This window comes from Mustela erminea, chromosome 2 (assembly GCF_009829155.1).
Source record: "Mustela erminea isolate mMusErm1 chromosome 2, mMusErm1.Pri, whole genome shotgun sequence".
Classification (NCBI taxonomy): Eukaryota; Metazoa; Chordata; class Mammalia; order Carnivora; family Mustelidae; genus Mustela; species Mustela erminea.
Window position 1 is genome coordinate 2,374,179 of NC_045615.1, and position 15,577 is coordinate 2,389,755.

The following is a 15,577-nucleotide window of genomic DNA, read 5'->3' on the forward strand; positions in this document are numbered from 1 at the left end:
GGGTGCTCCTGGGTGGCTCAGTGGGTTAAAGCCTCTGCCTTCAGGCTCAGGTCATGATCCCAGGGTCCTGGGATCCCAGGGTCCTGAGATCAAGCCCTGCATCTGGCTCTCTGCTCAGCAGGGAGTCTATTCCCCTTCTCTCTCCCTGCCTGCTTCTCTGCCTACTTGTGATCTCTGTCTGTCAAATAAAAAATAAAATCTTTAAAAAAAAAAAAAAAAGACCATCCCCACAGGGAATGTCTCTCACATGGAGACTCTGCGCTTAGGGAATCTAAGGGACAGCAGAGGTCTGCTCCTGAGAGCAGGACTCAACATGGAGGGGTGTGCAGCTGAGGGGTGTAGAGTGAGTGGACTCTGTTTCTCATGGCCTTTGGTCGTGAGATGTTGACACAGTCACCCAGCTACCCTGGGTTGCTAGGCAACTCTCTGGACACGCTGATGACCCCCAGGGCAGGTGGCCAGGCAGGCATACATCAGGCCGCATTCCCCATGTACAGAAAGCTGGGCACTCAAGGGAAGTAGGGTCTCCCACCCTGGAGGGAGTCCCGGGGGAGTGACAAAATGTTTATCTTTTTACCTGGCAACAGAGTACCAACGTGTCTGGGACACTCAACCTACTTCCCCCGGCAACTTCTTCCTGGCCCAGCATGAGGGTCCATTTCCCATTTGAAGAAGCAGGACAGGAATTCCCAGGATAGTGTGGCTGGGGGGCCTGAGGGACATCTGCTAAGCCAAGAGCACATGAACGTGGTTTGAAGAGGTGGAAGCCCAGACACAGCACCCATGAGGTTCCCCATAGTGAGGGGGTGCTCAGGGGCAAGCTTGGGGGTGCACCTGACACTAGAGGAGAGACAGAGGGCCAGGGGCTCTGAGACTGATGGGTGAGGAGCCCTAGTCTGCAGACAGAGTTCTCCCCAAAGATCAACCTCCTCCTTTCCCAGCAAGCACCCTTCTCTGAGCCCCTTCTGCATCTCCTAGAGTCCTAAAGACTAGAGTTCTAAAGACAAGTCACAGTGCTGTGTCAGACAGACTATTCCAACGGCTTTCCAGGTATGAATGTATCATATATTTCATGCATCTAGATCTCATACTAACTCTGTCAGCCAGGTATTTTGATTATCCACATTTCATCGATGATAAAAACAGAGATACAAATGGGCTCAATGACATGTTGAGGCTGCCCTTGCCGCTAAGTGGCAGGATCAAGAACTGACAGACTAAGTTTTAGTATCTACTTGACAGAGGAGAAACCCAGGGCCAGGGAAATCAGCGCACTTGCTTGAAAACTCCCACCTCAGGCAAGAGCTGGATGCAATGGAACAGAATGGAGAGGGACTGCTGAGCTTGTCTTTGGCCTTGTTAGTTGGAGTTGACCTGATGGAAGGACAGACTCCAGTCTCCATGGGCCCCAAGTCTGTGATCTCCAGGAAGAAACACTTGGGCCATGAGTCAGCCCCAGGTGGTAGAGACTAGTCACACTTGATCCACATTTGAATGTCATCATCATCATGAATTCCTGACCCCAGCACCAGCTGACTGTGGGGTGCCCACTTGCTCCTCTGAAAGAGAGCAAGGAAGAGGGGGGTCTGAAGGCTACTGCCCCCTGAAGACAGTAGGGACAGAGAACACAGCCCTGGCTCTGTTCTGAGAGAAACAGCCACCTCCAACAGTAGCCATTGGACACGTGAGAGCCAACAATGGGGTGGGACATTTTTATTTGCAGCAGTGAAGTCACGACATTGCCCCCAAGTGCCCCTGGGCGTCCACCATCAGTGGGCCCTCACAGAGTCTGGGCACAGGGAATTCTGCCCACCTCACCCCATGCCTTCTCCGCCGGCCTTGCAGCTCCGAGCTGCCTATTCCCAGCCTACAGCAGAGGGCAGCAGAAGCTTGGCTCCCAGGTCCTGCCTCTACGGACCCTCACCCCCCTCCACCCCTCAGCTCACACTAAGACACAATGCTCCTGGGGCCTGCCTCTGTGGATTGGAGAGGTCCTGGGATCCCCAGGATGCTCTCTAGCCCTCCTCCACTCTTGGCACTGGCCCAGTTGGCTAGGGTGCTTGCCGGGGGCCCTGGCTCGGGCCAGCGTTGGGACCCACCTTACAGAGCCTACACAGCTCAAGGTCCACATCCCAAAGGTGGGGTTCAACCAGGGGGTGGTCAGAAAGCTGGGGCAGCCACAGTGAAGAAAAGCTGAAACGCTTTTATCTGGGTGGTTTCCCATCCCCAGGTGAGCTGGATTCAAGATCAGAGCAGGAAACTCCAGGGAGAACAGAGAGAACCCTAAGAAGAGCTCAGGGTCTGCTTTGTTATTGATTTGGGCAGAGGGGCAAAACCCCCAGATCAAGCTGGTGCCCAGAGCCTGGCACCACTATTCCCGTCCTTATCAGCTACAGGGTGGGCACATGAGGGATGAGTGAGCTGAGGATTGCAGGGACCATGTGCCTCCTCCAAGAAGAGAGCCAAGTTGATGAAGGGGAGCCTCTTTAGGCCGCCCTGCATCTGCATGTGTGCACACAGAAGTGGGAGAATTAGCAGGCGCGTGTGTGTAAACTGAGGGTGTCCATCAGCGTCTGCGTGTGCATGCCAAAGGAGCATAGCGCAGGGGACTGAGGCCCGCAGCATGGAGGCTGCGGCCCCAGGCTGCAGTACGGATGTGAGCAGGTAAACAGAGCCCCGGAGCACCAACAGGGAAGACCAGAGTAGGAAAGCTAAGCTGAAAAATGGGACGGGTGGTTCTGCTCCCCCATGCCCCTCCCCTGGGGCCAGAGCCCAGAGAAAGCAGCAGATCAAGGGGGACAGAGTCTTGGGGCTACCAATGTCCACACAGGAGAGGGCACAGGGCTTCTGAGTTGCCTGGCACATCTCCAGGTCTCCATGCTGATGACAACTATGGTGAGTGGCTCCCCTGGGCCCACCCACAGTGTGTATCCATGCTCATGGGTGGGGGTGGGAGGGGGGACGCGGGGGTGGGGCGTGTCCATGAGGCCGTGTACGCAGGTTGGTTACACGTGTCTTCACATGTGCAGGCACACGTGCTGCTCACAGAGAGACTTCTCTTCAGCCTCCCGCAGCCACCCAGACCCCAGAAGCCGGGCTCCCTCTAGGCACTGAGATCCACCACGATGTGTCGGTACACGAGCGTCTGTCCCTTGAAGCTGGGGGCCAGGAGCAGCTGGGCGTCACCAGCAGGCATGTAGCAGAAGGCCCGAGGGGCCTGCACAGCCAGCTCCTGGAACCGCACGAACTTCTGGCGCCCCTCGTCCCACTGGTAGATCTGCGTGAAGGAGAAGTCACTCCCCAGCGCCAGGTAGCGGCGGCCGCCCACCAGGAAGGGCTGCATGGCCAGGGAGCCCCTGGAAGGCAGCGCCTGCACTTCAGAGAAGCGGGTGCCCTCCCAGCGCAGGATCTTGGAGTCGCCGATATAGCGGCTGAGACACAGGTAGCTGTCGCGACCGGCACGGAAGTGTTTCACGGCCTGGGCGTCGGGCACCTGGGTCACCTCGCCCTGGGCCACAAACTGCTTCTGGGTGCGACTCCACTGGTAGATGACAGGCGCCTGGGAGCTGCTAGATACAATCAACCGTGGCTTGCCCTCGCCGTCCACGAACTCCAGGTCAGTGTCACGGTGCCAGGCATGCAGGGCCTGGTGGGAATAGAAGCCGTTCTGGTGCCAGCGGTAGAGGCTGGTGGCGCCCGCCTTGGAGCTGTCAGCCACGGCAAAGTACCAGTCACCATCAATGCGGAAAGCCTCGAGGTCGTTGGGCTTGCGCACGCGCTGTGGGTCGATGTCCTGCAGCTTGGTGAAGCGTGTGGTGTTGGGGTCCCAGTGGTAAATATAAGAGCCCCCAAACAGCTGGGCCACAACCATGTACAGCTGGCTGTCCACCACCATTGGCTTGCAGTGCACGGCAGAAGGGGCTGCGGGGAGGGAGAGAAGCAGCCTCAGGCAGGGTCAGGCAGCCCTGCAGGCCCCCACCCCATGCCATGCCGTTGGAAGAGGGGGATCACTCCCCTCCGACCCTGGCCCAGAACCCTGGCTCTCGGGGACAGTGGCCCTCCCACCGAACTTCACCCGCTTTTCCCAGCTGATCATGTGTCTCTCAGCATCACTCTCCCTCCACTCTTGCCCCCAGGGTTAAAACATCAGCTGACATGGAGCACAAAACAGGTGTCCCTACATATTGACCGGGTGTTTACCTATAACATTGATTATGGAATGTTTGTTGTGTGAAGCCCCTGGGCTGAGTGTGAACAACTGATCATCAGAAATGGATCCTGTTATTTTGCCCATTTAACATTGACAGGAGCAGGCTCAAAGTCTAAGTGACACCCAAAGTTCCCTGGCTGGCCAGATGCCAGGCAGTGGAAGGAGGAAGAGACTGAGCCCATCCACAGCCAGGTCATAGAGCCAAGGTCATACCATGACACTTTGATGTTTGGATAGTTGTGTACGAAAACACATTATCCTAAGAATTCCCACTTTTGCAAGGGCTGTTAGGTACGAGGATGTCTGCACGAACCTCCTTCTGTTCAACAACCAGATCGATCTGACCTCTTCTCAAGCACGTGAAGCACACAGGGCCACACTCTTCACCTGTCCTTGTGTCTCTGTTTATCAAGTCTCCTCCTTCCCAGCGGGGCTTTATGCACCCTCCTCCTCCCCATCCCTCCCCCCCCCCAAGAAAGCCCATGCTGAACCCCAGGCCTCTGGCAGTCACCGCAAATCCCTTCGACAGCCTTGTTCCACCTGCCCAGATATTCATGACTCCCCAGCTCCCAAGTTCAGACCATCCATGCCCACATACCCAAGAGCACCTCAAAATCCAGCTGGCCATGACTGGGCACACATCTACCCTCAAACCTGTTCCTGCTCTTCCTCCTCTATGTTCTCAATTTCCATCCGTGGCTCCACCCAGTTGCCGCCTCCAGAAGCCTGGAGCCATCCCCAACACCTCCCTGTCCCTCACTCACCCACAGCAATCAGTCCCAAGTCCTGTCAGCCCTTCCCTTCTGCTTTCTAATATAGTTTGTGTAGGATTGCTGTTATTCCTTCTGTAAACATTTTCTAGAATTTACCAGGGAGACCATCTGGCCCCGGATCCTTCTTTTGGGGGAAGGGTTTCTTTTTTTATAAAGACTTCAGATTCCTTCAGAGATACAGGGTAATTTAAATTTTGTTTCCTCTTGTGTCAGTTCACTCCTCCATCCTAAATCTCTCTCTCTCCATCCCCACTCCTGTTGCCCCAGTCCAAACTCCTGCCTATCCCCCTAACGGTGTGCCCACATGTCTTGCCCCATGCCAAGCCACTCTCCACACGGCATACAGAGAAACTGTTCTAAAATACCAGGTGGTTTGTTTCATACACTCTGCTCAAAACCTGTCCGTGACCTGGTCCTCATGTCTCTTGGGTTTCATCTGCCTCTTTCCACCTTGAAACTTATGCTGTAGTCACATGAGCTCCTTATGGTTTACACATGCACGCACTGATGCACTAAGCTGTTGCACACCTTCTTGAATTTGCTCATACTGTTCTTGCTGCCAGAATACCCTTGCCACATTTTTTCTCTGAGCTAAGTCTCCCTCAGCCTTCTAGACTCAGCTCAAATTCAGTGGATCCCAAACTGAGCTCACTAGCCACTCCTATCTCCTTCTTCGTTCACTGGAACCAACCAGTTACTCAAGCCAGGCACTTGGGCATCACCTCTGACTTTTCTTCACCCTTCAAGGCTCAAGTCAGGCATCCCCTCCACCAGGAAGCCCTCCTTGATTGCCCAGGGTACACTTCTCCTTTGTGGTCCTAGAACATCATATTCATATCTCCTTCCTCATACCCACCTATTATATGGATGTTATCTGTGTATGTATTGGCCTCTCCCCAAAGACTGGAAAGTTATTATGAGCAGAGACCATGTCTCATCTATGCCTCTACCTGTAGGTATTCAGTGAAGAGGAACAATGGAGCCCAGCGCCTCTCCACCCCTTTAAATGTGGGCCACCAAAGCCAGCTGGGGGTAGGTACCTGGTATTCTATCATAATCTCGAAGCTGCCGTTCCACATAGTCCCACTTGAGGACAGTGCAAGCGCTGGCACCTGGCTGGGCCAGAGCCAAGTAGAGGTCGCTGGAGTAAAGGAAGGGCTCGGCTGACACCGCTGGGAAGGACAGGGTCTGGTACAGCACGAAATCTGTAGGGATGAGAGGTGAGCGGTGGGAAGAAGAAGGCTAAGAGCTTGTTGGGGGTTAAGTGCTGCTGGACCAGGATGGTGGAGGCTGGGGTTGCTTCTGGCAGTGCCTGTGAGCACCCCGGGGAGACCTGCGGTGGGGGGAGGGGGGCACCTCCTACCGGTGGTAATGCAGTCAAACTCTCGCAGTGGCAAGTCCTGCACCTTGTGCTCCTGGAAGCGGGGCGGGCTGGCACAGTAAATGGGAGCCACAGTGGTGTTGGTGTGCGCCAGCCACTCCACAAGCCACTTGACCTTGCAGTCACAGTTGAGCGAGTTGCCCCGCAGGTCCCTGGATCGCGAGGGTGACAGAGGGAACACAGAGAGGAGCAGGCTCCCAGTGGCTCTGCTCCCCCGCCCCCACATCTCCCACCCGGGGGCTCTCTGGGCTTTTGCAAGTGGGTATAATCAAGCTTGCCGCTCGCTGCTCACATGGCATCTTTGCACAGATTAGAGAGAAGTACCCCTTGGGCTAGATGCACCCCCATGGACATGGGTTTGGCCAGCGGAGCCAGGGCTGAGTTTCAGTCCTTGCTGGCCTCCTGGGTGAGGTGCCCTTTTGCAGTGTGTAACCTGCACCACTATGTCGCATCTCAGTTCCTTCAGACCTTCCACAATCCCGGGTTGTTGCTTTTTTTCTTGTGTAAATACTGACTGATTATTGTGGCTATACAATAGGGCATTAATGTATGATCAAATCAAACATATGTTTTAAAAGTGCATGTTTAAGAAGCATATACATACACAGTGTGTATCCACGTAACCTTCCAGGAGACATCCCCAAACCCAAGCCCTCCCAGGCTCTCAAGAACTTATGATCTTCCCAATTCTAGCTCGCATGCCCCTCTCTCCAGGGACGTGCCCCTCTGTGCCATTGTCGAAAGTGGTAGGGCTCAGACTTACAAGTCACTAAGGATATCCAGGGGCCGAAAGATGTCTCGAGGCAGTGTCTGCAAGTTATTGTTGGCCAGCGATCTGCAAGAGAGACCCCTGGGTCACCTAACTGAGGCCAAAGACCACAGGAGATGCGAGGCTTTGGTCCCGTGTGTGTGTCCGTGATGTACTCACAGGTGTGTCAAAGACTTGAGTCCTCTGAAGGTAAACTTGGATAGTGCCCAGATGTCGTTGTTCTCAATGAAGCTGGAGACAATGAGAATTTGTTGTAGATGCCACTCAGTATCCCAGACCCCCAATCAGCTACTTCTCTCCGCCCCAGCTAGATTCCTGCCCGTGGTCCTAAGGCAGGCTTCCATTCTGATTCTGGTGACAGGAATGAAGACTGTGGTGGTGACTGTGGTGACAGGGCATCTGAACAGGGTGGTTTAGGCAGAGGGATGGATGAAATGACCTTCTGCTTGAGTCCAGCAGTCAGAGGACTCAAGGGCTCTCCCTCTCCATTGCCCCCAGCCTTCCTCATCCAAGCTGCCCTCTCAGCCCACCCAGGCTGGGGCTCCCTCCTCCTTTCTGGTTCCCGTTTCCCCCACTCCTTGACACACACAGGTACTGCAGGTGTGACAGTCCTGTGAAGGCGTTGTCTCCAATCAGAGTAAACTTGTTGGAGTTGAGTAACCTGGAGAGACAGAGAGCGGATTAGAGCTTCCAAGGGTGTGCCCGCTATGCCAGCCCCCAGACTGCCACCACACCCTGGGGCTTCCTCACAGTCCCGGGGTCCTTCCCCAGTGTGTCTCTCTATCTCTGTGTCTGTGTCCATCCTCTGTCTCCACCCTCACCCCAGCTCACTCACTCCCTGTCAGACTGGTATTGAGCTTGAGGGTAGCCCATGTTGAAAAGGAGCTGGGGTAACTCACAAGCACTCTCTCCTGCGACTGGGGCTTCAAACAGGAACAGCCCTTGTTAAAATTCCGCACCCTCCCACATCCTTCCCTTTTGACCCCCAGCTCCTTCTTCAGATCCTGGTGCCCGGGGTCAACTGTCTCTAAGATGAGCCCTGTCCCCTGCAGTGTCCATCTTCTGGCACCAACCCAGCTACTGCACCCGGTTCCTTTGGTCTCCAGAGGGGGCAAGTCCATTCCTCATTGGGCCCCAAATATCCACTGCTGGTTTTCACAAGCACCCCCCACCTTCCTTCTCCCCACTACTGTTCCCCGCACCCTTCCTGACTATGCTGCTCCACCTTTTGTGGCTTTCCTTACCAGCAGAATTTTAAGGGACACCTACCTCTTAACCTGCAATGGCTGCCTGTACTTGTTCTCCTCTCCCCAGCCCAGGATCTTTCCCCTTCCACTGCCCCACCCCGTACCCGCCCTTCCCCAAGGTCCAGCGTCCTTACAGGAACTGCAGCAGGGGCAGGTGGGAAAAGGCTCCATCCTGGATCTCTGAGAAGGCGGCATTCACCAGCGTCCTGCAGGGGACACTGGAGTCAGTACTGTGGGGACTACGCAGGGACTGGGGGTAGAAGGGCACCCAAGGTGAACAGGGCACTGCTTCTCCACACTCTTACCCTGGACACTCCCCATTTCACCAGCCTGGGCACCCTACCTGGGACTATCTTTCTTTTCCCTTCAGAAACTCATTGCCTTTCTTCATGGCTATCCTCCCCTACGGCCTCCCTGAGCACCAGTGAACCCAGGCTGAGCTTCCCCTTCAGCCAAAAAGAAGGTTCCATTACCCAGACCTTCAAGATCATCCAAATGCCCACCGTGTGCTAGGTGCTGTTGAGGGATGGGGCACTGGAATGGGGCGTGGGGGGTGGTTAGCCTCCTGCTCTCAAGGACCACACAGCCCATCTGGTCCCTGAGGCCACTTACTGCAAGGGACAGGCTGGCTGGCCCAGTCCAGAGTGGATGGAAGACCAATGCAAGGCGGTGGTCCCGTGCCAGGGCACTGTGTGGGTGTATGTCCCTTCCACCCCTCCCCCTGCTTCCACCCTCCCTCCCCCTACAAAAAGCCTTTCTGCCCTCGGAGTGACATCACAGGCAGGGGACCACATGCTCTTGTAAACAACCCCCCCCCCCCCCCCCCGTGTCCAGAGCACACAGTAGGTCTCATTGATGCTGATGCTGGTGATGATTCATTCTTGGCCCTAAACTCCTGTTTTCCCCAGCCATGGCTGCTGAGCCTGCATGACTACAGAACTCCCCGCAGGGCTGGTGCCTTGAATCTCCAGTCCTAAGGACCCCTGGAGTCCTCCTGCTCCCCACACTTTGTGCAGGGGGAGCAGGGGTTTTCCCTATCCACTGTCAGAAGGCTCTTGCCTTGCTCCCTTTCTCCGCTCCCCCACCTCCTGAGCCAGGGCAGGACACTCACAGAGAGATGACCTCGGAGGGCAGGTTCCTGGGCACGGCCTTAGAGTCCACGCAGAAGGCGGTGTCCCTGGTGCAGGAGCAGCTGGGCGGGCAGGGGGGCGTCTTAGGGGGCCTCTTGGCACTGACTTGCAGCATCAGGCAGAAGCCGAGCGTGGACAGCGCCAGCAGCCGGAGCCGGGAGCCCCGCCTGGCCCGCAACCCCGCCATGCTGCCTGCAAGCTCTCTCGCGGGCCACCGGCCGCAGCCCCCGCCCCGCGGCTCTCCGCCACCCAGCACGGGCTGCCACCTCCCGGCCACCGCCGCCGGCCGCCGCTGCCGCAGCTAGGAGCCCGGCTGCCCGCTGCGGAAAGCGGACTCCTCCGGCCCTCGGGCGCCGGTTCCGTCCCCACCCCTGCTCGTTCTCGCGAGCCGGCAAGGAGAGCTGCGCGGGCCCGGAGCCGAGCTAGGGCTGACCGGCGGGGGCGGACGCGGGCTGCGGCGGGGGCGCGCGCAGGGCGGGCCGGGGTGGGGCGCGGTGGCGCGGGGAGTCCCGTGCTGGGAGTAGCCGAAGAAAGGAGTGGTTGCGACGTCTCGGGGCCGGCGTCTGCTTGCACGTCCAGCGCCCAGAGAGACACTCGCGAGTGCAGGTGTGCGAGGTGTGCAAGAGCATCGTCTGCTGGCATGACTGTGCACGTGTGCGCCTCTGCCTCTGCCTCTGCACGGGCACTTGCACGTAAGGCGCCTATCCCCTCGTGGGGGCATTGCTGCATTGTGGATCCCCGTGCCTCTGTGTGTCTATCTGCCGTGACCCTCAGGGGACATATCCTCTAAACAAGAGTTCATGAGTGTGTTAAGCCACATGTGTGTGTAGCTGTGTTCACATGTGTTTCCACGAGCCAGTGAACAGAATGTGCCTTTGTGTCTCTGGGAGCTGAAAAGGGAAATGTTTGTCACTGAGTCCGAGTGGGAGTGTGTGGAATTCTGGAACAGCTCTCCCTACCCAACCACAGACTGTTGAAGCTGGGTTGAGCCCTGGATGTTTCCCAGGCCAGCTCTTTGTCACAAATGAGGAAACAGAGGCCCAAACTAAGAGGAAAGCAGACCAGCTTGGTGTCACATCTACTGTGTGTTGTGTACTCTGCGTGCTTAATCCTTCCAACCTTTTAAGGTAGATGATACTAATCCCCTTTTACAGATAAGAGAAGTGAGGCTGGTGGTACCAGAGGAAAGGGACAGAACAGAGATTTCAACCCACTCTGCCCCAACTCCAAAGTTCAGAGTCATACTTCTGTACCAGGGCTTTCCAAAGCGTGGTCCAGGGAGTCCAGGAGAATCTTCCGGAGAGTCACTGACATCAAAATAATTGTCCTAAGAATGTTAAAACTTAATTTAACTTTTTAAACTTTCATACTCTCACAAAAGTACGCGGGAGTTTTCCAGAGGCTACACCATGTATCTTCAACTAAGCCAGCAATTAAAGAGATTTGCAAGGGGTACCTGGGCAGCTCAGTCCACTGAGTAGCCAAAGACTCTTGATTTTGGCTCAAGTCATGATTTCAGGGTCCTGGGATAGAGCCCAGCGTGGGGCACAGCACATAGGAGGTAGTCTACTAGAGGAGTCTCTTACTCTCCCTCTGTCCCTCCCTCCGCTCATGTTCTCTCTCTTTCTAAATAAATAAATCTTGAAAAAAATAAAGAGATATGCAAAAATGTAAAACAATGACACTATAATCTCTAATTTTTTTTGCTTTGTAAAATCATTTTTAAGATTTATGTTACATATGTTAAAACAGAATGGGGTTATTATTGCAATTTTCACTAATTGATTAATACTTTTAAATTTCTCAGTAAATATCAATATAGTAAATATCAATAGATATAACCCACATAAACAGAAGATCTTGGGGGTCCCCAATTTTTTTAAGAATGTTAAGGGGTCCTGGGGCTCCTGGGTGGCTCAGTGGGTTAAAGCCTCTGCCTTTGGCTCAGGTCATGGTCCCAGGGTTCTGGGATCGAGCCCCACATCGGGCTCTCTGCTCTGCGGGGAGCCTGCTTCCTCTTCTCTCTCTCTCTGCCTGCCTCTCTGCTTACTTGTGATCTCTGTCTGTCAAATAAATAAATAAATAAAATCTTAAAAAAAAAGAATGTTAAGGGGTCCTGAAACCAAAATGTTTGAGAACTGCTGCTCTCCTCCGTGTTACTTCCCTGGGGCTCTCTGTGTGGGACTGATTGTGCTGAAAGTTCACACAGGGTCAGGGGAGCCTGGAAGTCAGGTGAATGGGCTGCCCGTCTGGTGTTCTTTCCATAGCAGGCTAGGAAACTGAGATCGCTGGGTTTAAGATGTGTCCCCAGCTGTGCCCAGCCTCTGTCAGCAGGGACTTCTTTGGTCAGAGCTTACGTCTGCCCATGTTCTCTCAACCAGGGATGCCCTGTCCCTTTGATGCTCACTTGCCACTGCCCATCCAGCTGCCCGTGCAGCCCTCCGCATGCCAGCTTGTGGGACAACAAGCAATGGGGGTGGGGAGGGAGGCCTGGGCAGCTGGGCAGCCGTCCCCGCCCGTCCCTGGCACAGCTCTGCCCAGCGCACAAAGGGCGGAGTGATTCTTGTCCCAGCCACTGCAGCAGGGGAGCTGGAAGGGGAAAAAGAGGAGGTCCACATAGGAGGGGTGGCTACCTTAGGGCTCTCCATCACCCACAGTTCTCCCAGAGGAATTTAGACCAGAGACAGACAGAAAGGTGAAGACTTTGCCCTATTCTCAGCTAGGGAGAAGAGCTGTTTGGGGGATGAAATAGATGATGTTAATCATGACGATTGGATTGATGATGTCATTGGATCCTCACAACAGCTTGGAGAAGGGGACAGGACAGGGGGACTAGTCCCATTTCACAGCCCAACACACTAAAGGAAAGGCAGAAAGATGGATTCGTTCAGGGTCGCAGAGCTGGCTAGTGAAGCATCAAGAGTTCCATATGCAGAAGAAATGAACTATCAACCGGTCCCCTGGAGCCCCTTCACGCTTGCTGGCCATCTTATCCTTGCATATAATGACATGCTGGCTGTGCGCATGCTCTGTGCCCTGCAGAAGGTACAAAGAAGCCTCAGGAAACCATGGTCTCAGGGCCAGTCCCCAAGGAAGATAGGGCAATGAGAAGCTCCCGCATTGCTGATGAGAACAGCAGTGAGGTCTAAGTGGCAGGGGAAAGGGCAGCAGGAGGCCTGGAGATTTGGGGATGGGGGTGCGTGGCAGCCTGGGTCAGCAAGGTGGCAGAGCAGAGACCATTGACCCTTCCCTGGCCTTCGGAGCTTGATGGCACTCAGAGAGGTGGAGAGGCATTGAGGGTGGGATTTCCAGGAGGGAGAAGAGGCCTAAGTAAATGCCAACATGTGAGAAGTCTGCAGCAGAGCAGAGAACTGGGGTGGGGGGAGGGCGAGTGGGGGGACAGCTCCCAGCTAAAGGTCCCTCCCTCCTTGCTTCCAGAGAAAGACCTCTACTGGGTCAGTGTCAGAGGGGTAGGTGCTAGCATCTGAACTCCCATTATGAAACTGGAGGGCAACCTTCCTTCCCCAACCTCCAAACAGGCAAAAGCAAGTGAAGGGAAAAAAACAGAAAAAGAAAAACCATAAAGGTTGTGAGAATTACAGCCTAAGGGCAGCCTGCAGGGGAGACTGAGGACCTGTGAGGAGAACAGAGGCGTCTCTCTAAGAGAGACTCCTTTCTCAGCCCCAGCTGATGACCGCAAGCCCTCCACGCGATGCCTGATCAGGACAAATCCCACAGCTGGACCCTGCGGCCCCCCGAGATGCCCGCAGGGACCCCGAGATGCTTGCAGTCCTCCTTGGCTCTCCCACTGGCCTGCTGCCCACCTGGCTCAGGCCCAGTGCATGGGAGTCAGCCAATCAATCCCAGTGTTGCCAGGACAACCCAGGGGCGGGAGAGGGGCGCTGGGGGTGGGCAGGGGTGGGCACCGCAGGCAGCTGTCTCCTACATCTGGCACCTGCACACATTTGCACATTTGAGAGGAAGACGCCTCCCCCTCCTCCCCAGACACCGCCACCGTCCCCCACCCCCCCCCCGCACCCCCCCCCCCCTGCCACCAACACACACTGTTCCTAGGACACTTGCTGCTAGAGGTTTGGGCAAATATTTAAAGACACAGTTGGTGTGGGGTGGGGGGTGAGGAGGGTGGTGGGAGCAAACATTCCCTTCCCTCCCCTCTCTCCTTCCCTGAGCTTCTCAGACACTCTCAGCTCAGATGTCATGCTGTTGTGCAACCTGGAGGCTGAAGGCCCTCCTGCTGGAGAGGAGGTCCTCATGGGGACGGGGCAACTCGCCAGGTCTGGAGAGCTGGGGGCTAGCTCCTGACAGAAGGGCAGGACCAAGGTGCGAGGGAGCCCCCAGGCCAGGGACGGGAACTGGGGTGAAGTGCTGGAAGTAAAATAGCAGGAACCAGAGGAGTGAGGGTGGGCCGCTGACTTAGACACTTAGAAAGTTCTAAGGGAAAAGGCACTGTAGAGACCACCCGGCCCAGCAAGTGGAGGAGAACGCAAGAGAAGGGATGCAGCCATGGGTCGATTTGGTTTAGTACAATAAAGCAATAGACGCGGCTTTGAGGAGGCAGGTGAAAGAGCTGGAAGGGGCGGGGAAGGTCCAGAAGGGGCATCGCATGGGGGGAGGAGTATTCTTGAGGGAAATTTAGGGTCAAAGCGTTTAAAAAGAGGAGCCTAGAGGGATAGAGTTATAGGTGGCACCAAACAGGTGAGATTTAAGAATGAAGAGATTGGTGGGTACCTGGGGGGTTCAGTCAGTTAAGCGTCTGCCTTTGGCTCAGGTTGTGATCTGAGGGTCCTGGGATCCAGGCCCGCATCAGGCTCCCTGCTCAGCAGGAAGCCTGCTTCTCCCTCTGCTTGTGTTCTCTCTCTCTCTGTGTCTGTCAAATAAATAAATAAAATCTTAAAAAAAAAAAAGGAACAAAGAGATTGGGACCCCATCAGTCATCACACCCAGCCCTGTGCTGGGCTCTCTGGGCACAAAAGAGAAGTGTCAAGTGTGGAATCTGCTATCAAAAGCCTTCCGCTTGATCTCTGAAAATAGTTCACTGTTTACTTGATGCAGAAAACCTACCAAAGTCATTCACATCATGAGGTTCAAATCTTCACGTTCATTTTAAGAACACTCAAAACTGCGCCGGTCATCAAGGGCATGTACATCCCCAAAGCCACCAAGTATCTGAAGGAGTCACTTTCAGAAGCAATGCAGGCCATTCCATCATCGTAACAGTGGAGCTGGTAGGTGTGCCCAGGGCCAAACGGTGGGCTGGACAAAGGACCAGTGGCCTCAAAAGAGTGCTGAATTTTTGCTGCACCGGCTTAAAAATGCAGCGAGTAATGCTGAACTTGAGGGCTTAGATGTAGATGCTCTGGTCATCGAGCACATCCCGGTGAACAGAGCCCCCAGATGAGCCGCTAAATTTACAGAGCTCATGGTCGGATTTTCCCCACACTGAGATGATCCTTCCCGAACAGAGCAGACTGTTCCCAGCCCAGAAGAGGAGGTGGTACAGATGAGAAAGATAGCCCACAAGAAGACTGGAAAAACAACAGCGTATGGCCTGGGGATAAATTCAGCCTAAAATAAATATGAAAAAAAGCATGTGGGAAAGGCCTTTAGCTTACAAACGGGCCCATAGCAAAGACTGAAAAACCACACAGTAGTAGGTAAAAATGTATAGCCAGAGGGGACGGAGTTTTCAGAATTAGGAAAAGAATGGCTACCAGCAAGGGAGATAGATACCAGATATGTGGGAAGAGACCAGGCAGGTGGCATACTTGAAGTGAAAATGTGAGGCTCTTCGAGAAATGGCCACATGCGAACCCCCACACTGATGCCAAAGCACCCACCTGCTTCCAGCAGGGCCTCCTGGGTCTGCAGGCACTGTGTCTTTACTCCCCTTCATGACTCTCATCCCTGTGACAGGGGAAATTCTGCTAGGAAGTGTAGTGGACTCCGCACTGGGTCAGACCCCTGGCTGCCTGAGAGGTTCAACCTGGCAAAGGACCAGGGAAAGCCACAGACTGCAGGGGCAGGTGCCAGCAAGAAAGGCGGCCAA

The 15,577-nt window shown here is 54.9% G+C and overlaps 1 protein-coding gene across 4 annotated transcripts; it reads right to left on the bottom strand.

The window, feature by feature from the left end:
- Nucleotides 1-1,697: 1,697 nt before the first annotated feature.
- LGI3 (leucine rich repeat LGI family member 3) lies at nt 1,698-15,475 on the bottom strand. 4 transcript variants are annotated; one of them, XM_032332117.1, is made up of 10 exons: nt 11,918-11,996; nt 10,764-10,817; nt 9,492-9,572; nt 8,515-8,586; nt 7,723-7,794; nt 7,293-7,364; nt 7,128-7,199; nt 6,347-6,516; nt 6,024-6,188; nt 1,698-3,921 (listed from the first exon to the last, which is right to left on the bottom strand). In XM_032332117.1, the coding sequence occupies exons 1-10, from the start codon at nt 11,929-11,931 to the stop codon at nt 3,104-3,106; spliced, it is 1,590 nt and encodes a 529-aa protein (XP_032188008.1). In that variant the 5' UTR covers nt 11,932-11,996; the 3' UTR covers nt 1,698-3,103. The 4 variants fall into 4 exon arrangements, with proteins under 4 accessions (XP_032188008.1, XP_032188009.1, XP_032188010.1 ...); XM_032332118.1 differs by lacking the exons at nt 10,764-10,817; nt 11,918-11,996 and adding an exon at nt 15,369-15,475; XM_032332119.1 differs by lacking the exon at nt 10,764-10,817 and having other exon boundaries at nt 11,918-12,005.
- Between the last annotated feature and the right edge of the window lie 102 nt (nt 15,476-15,577).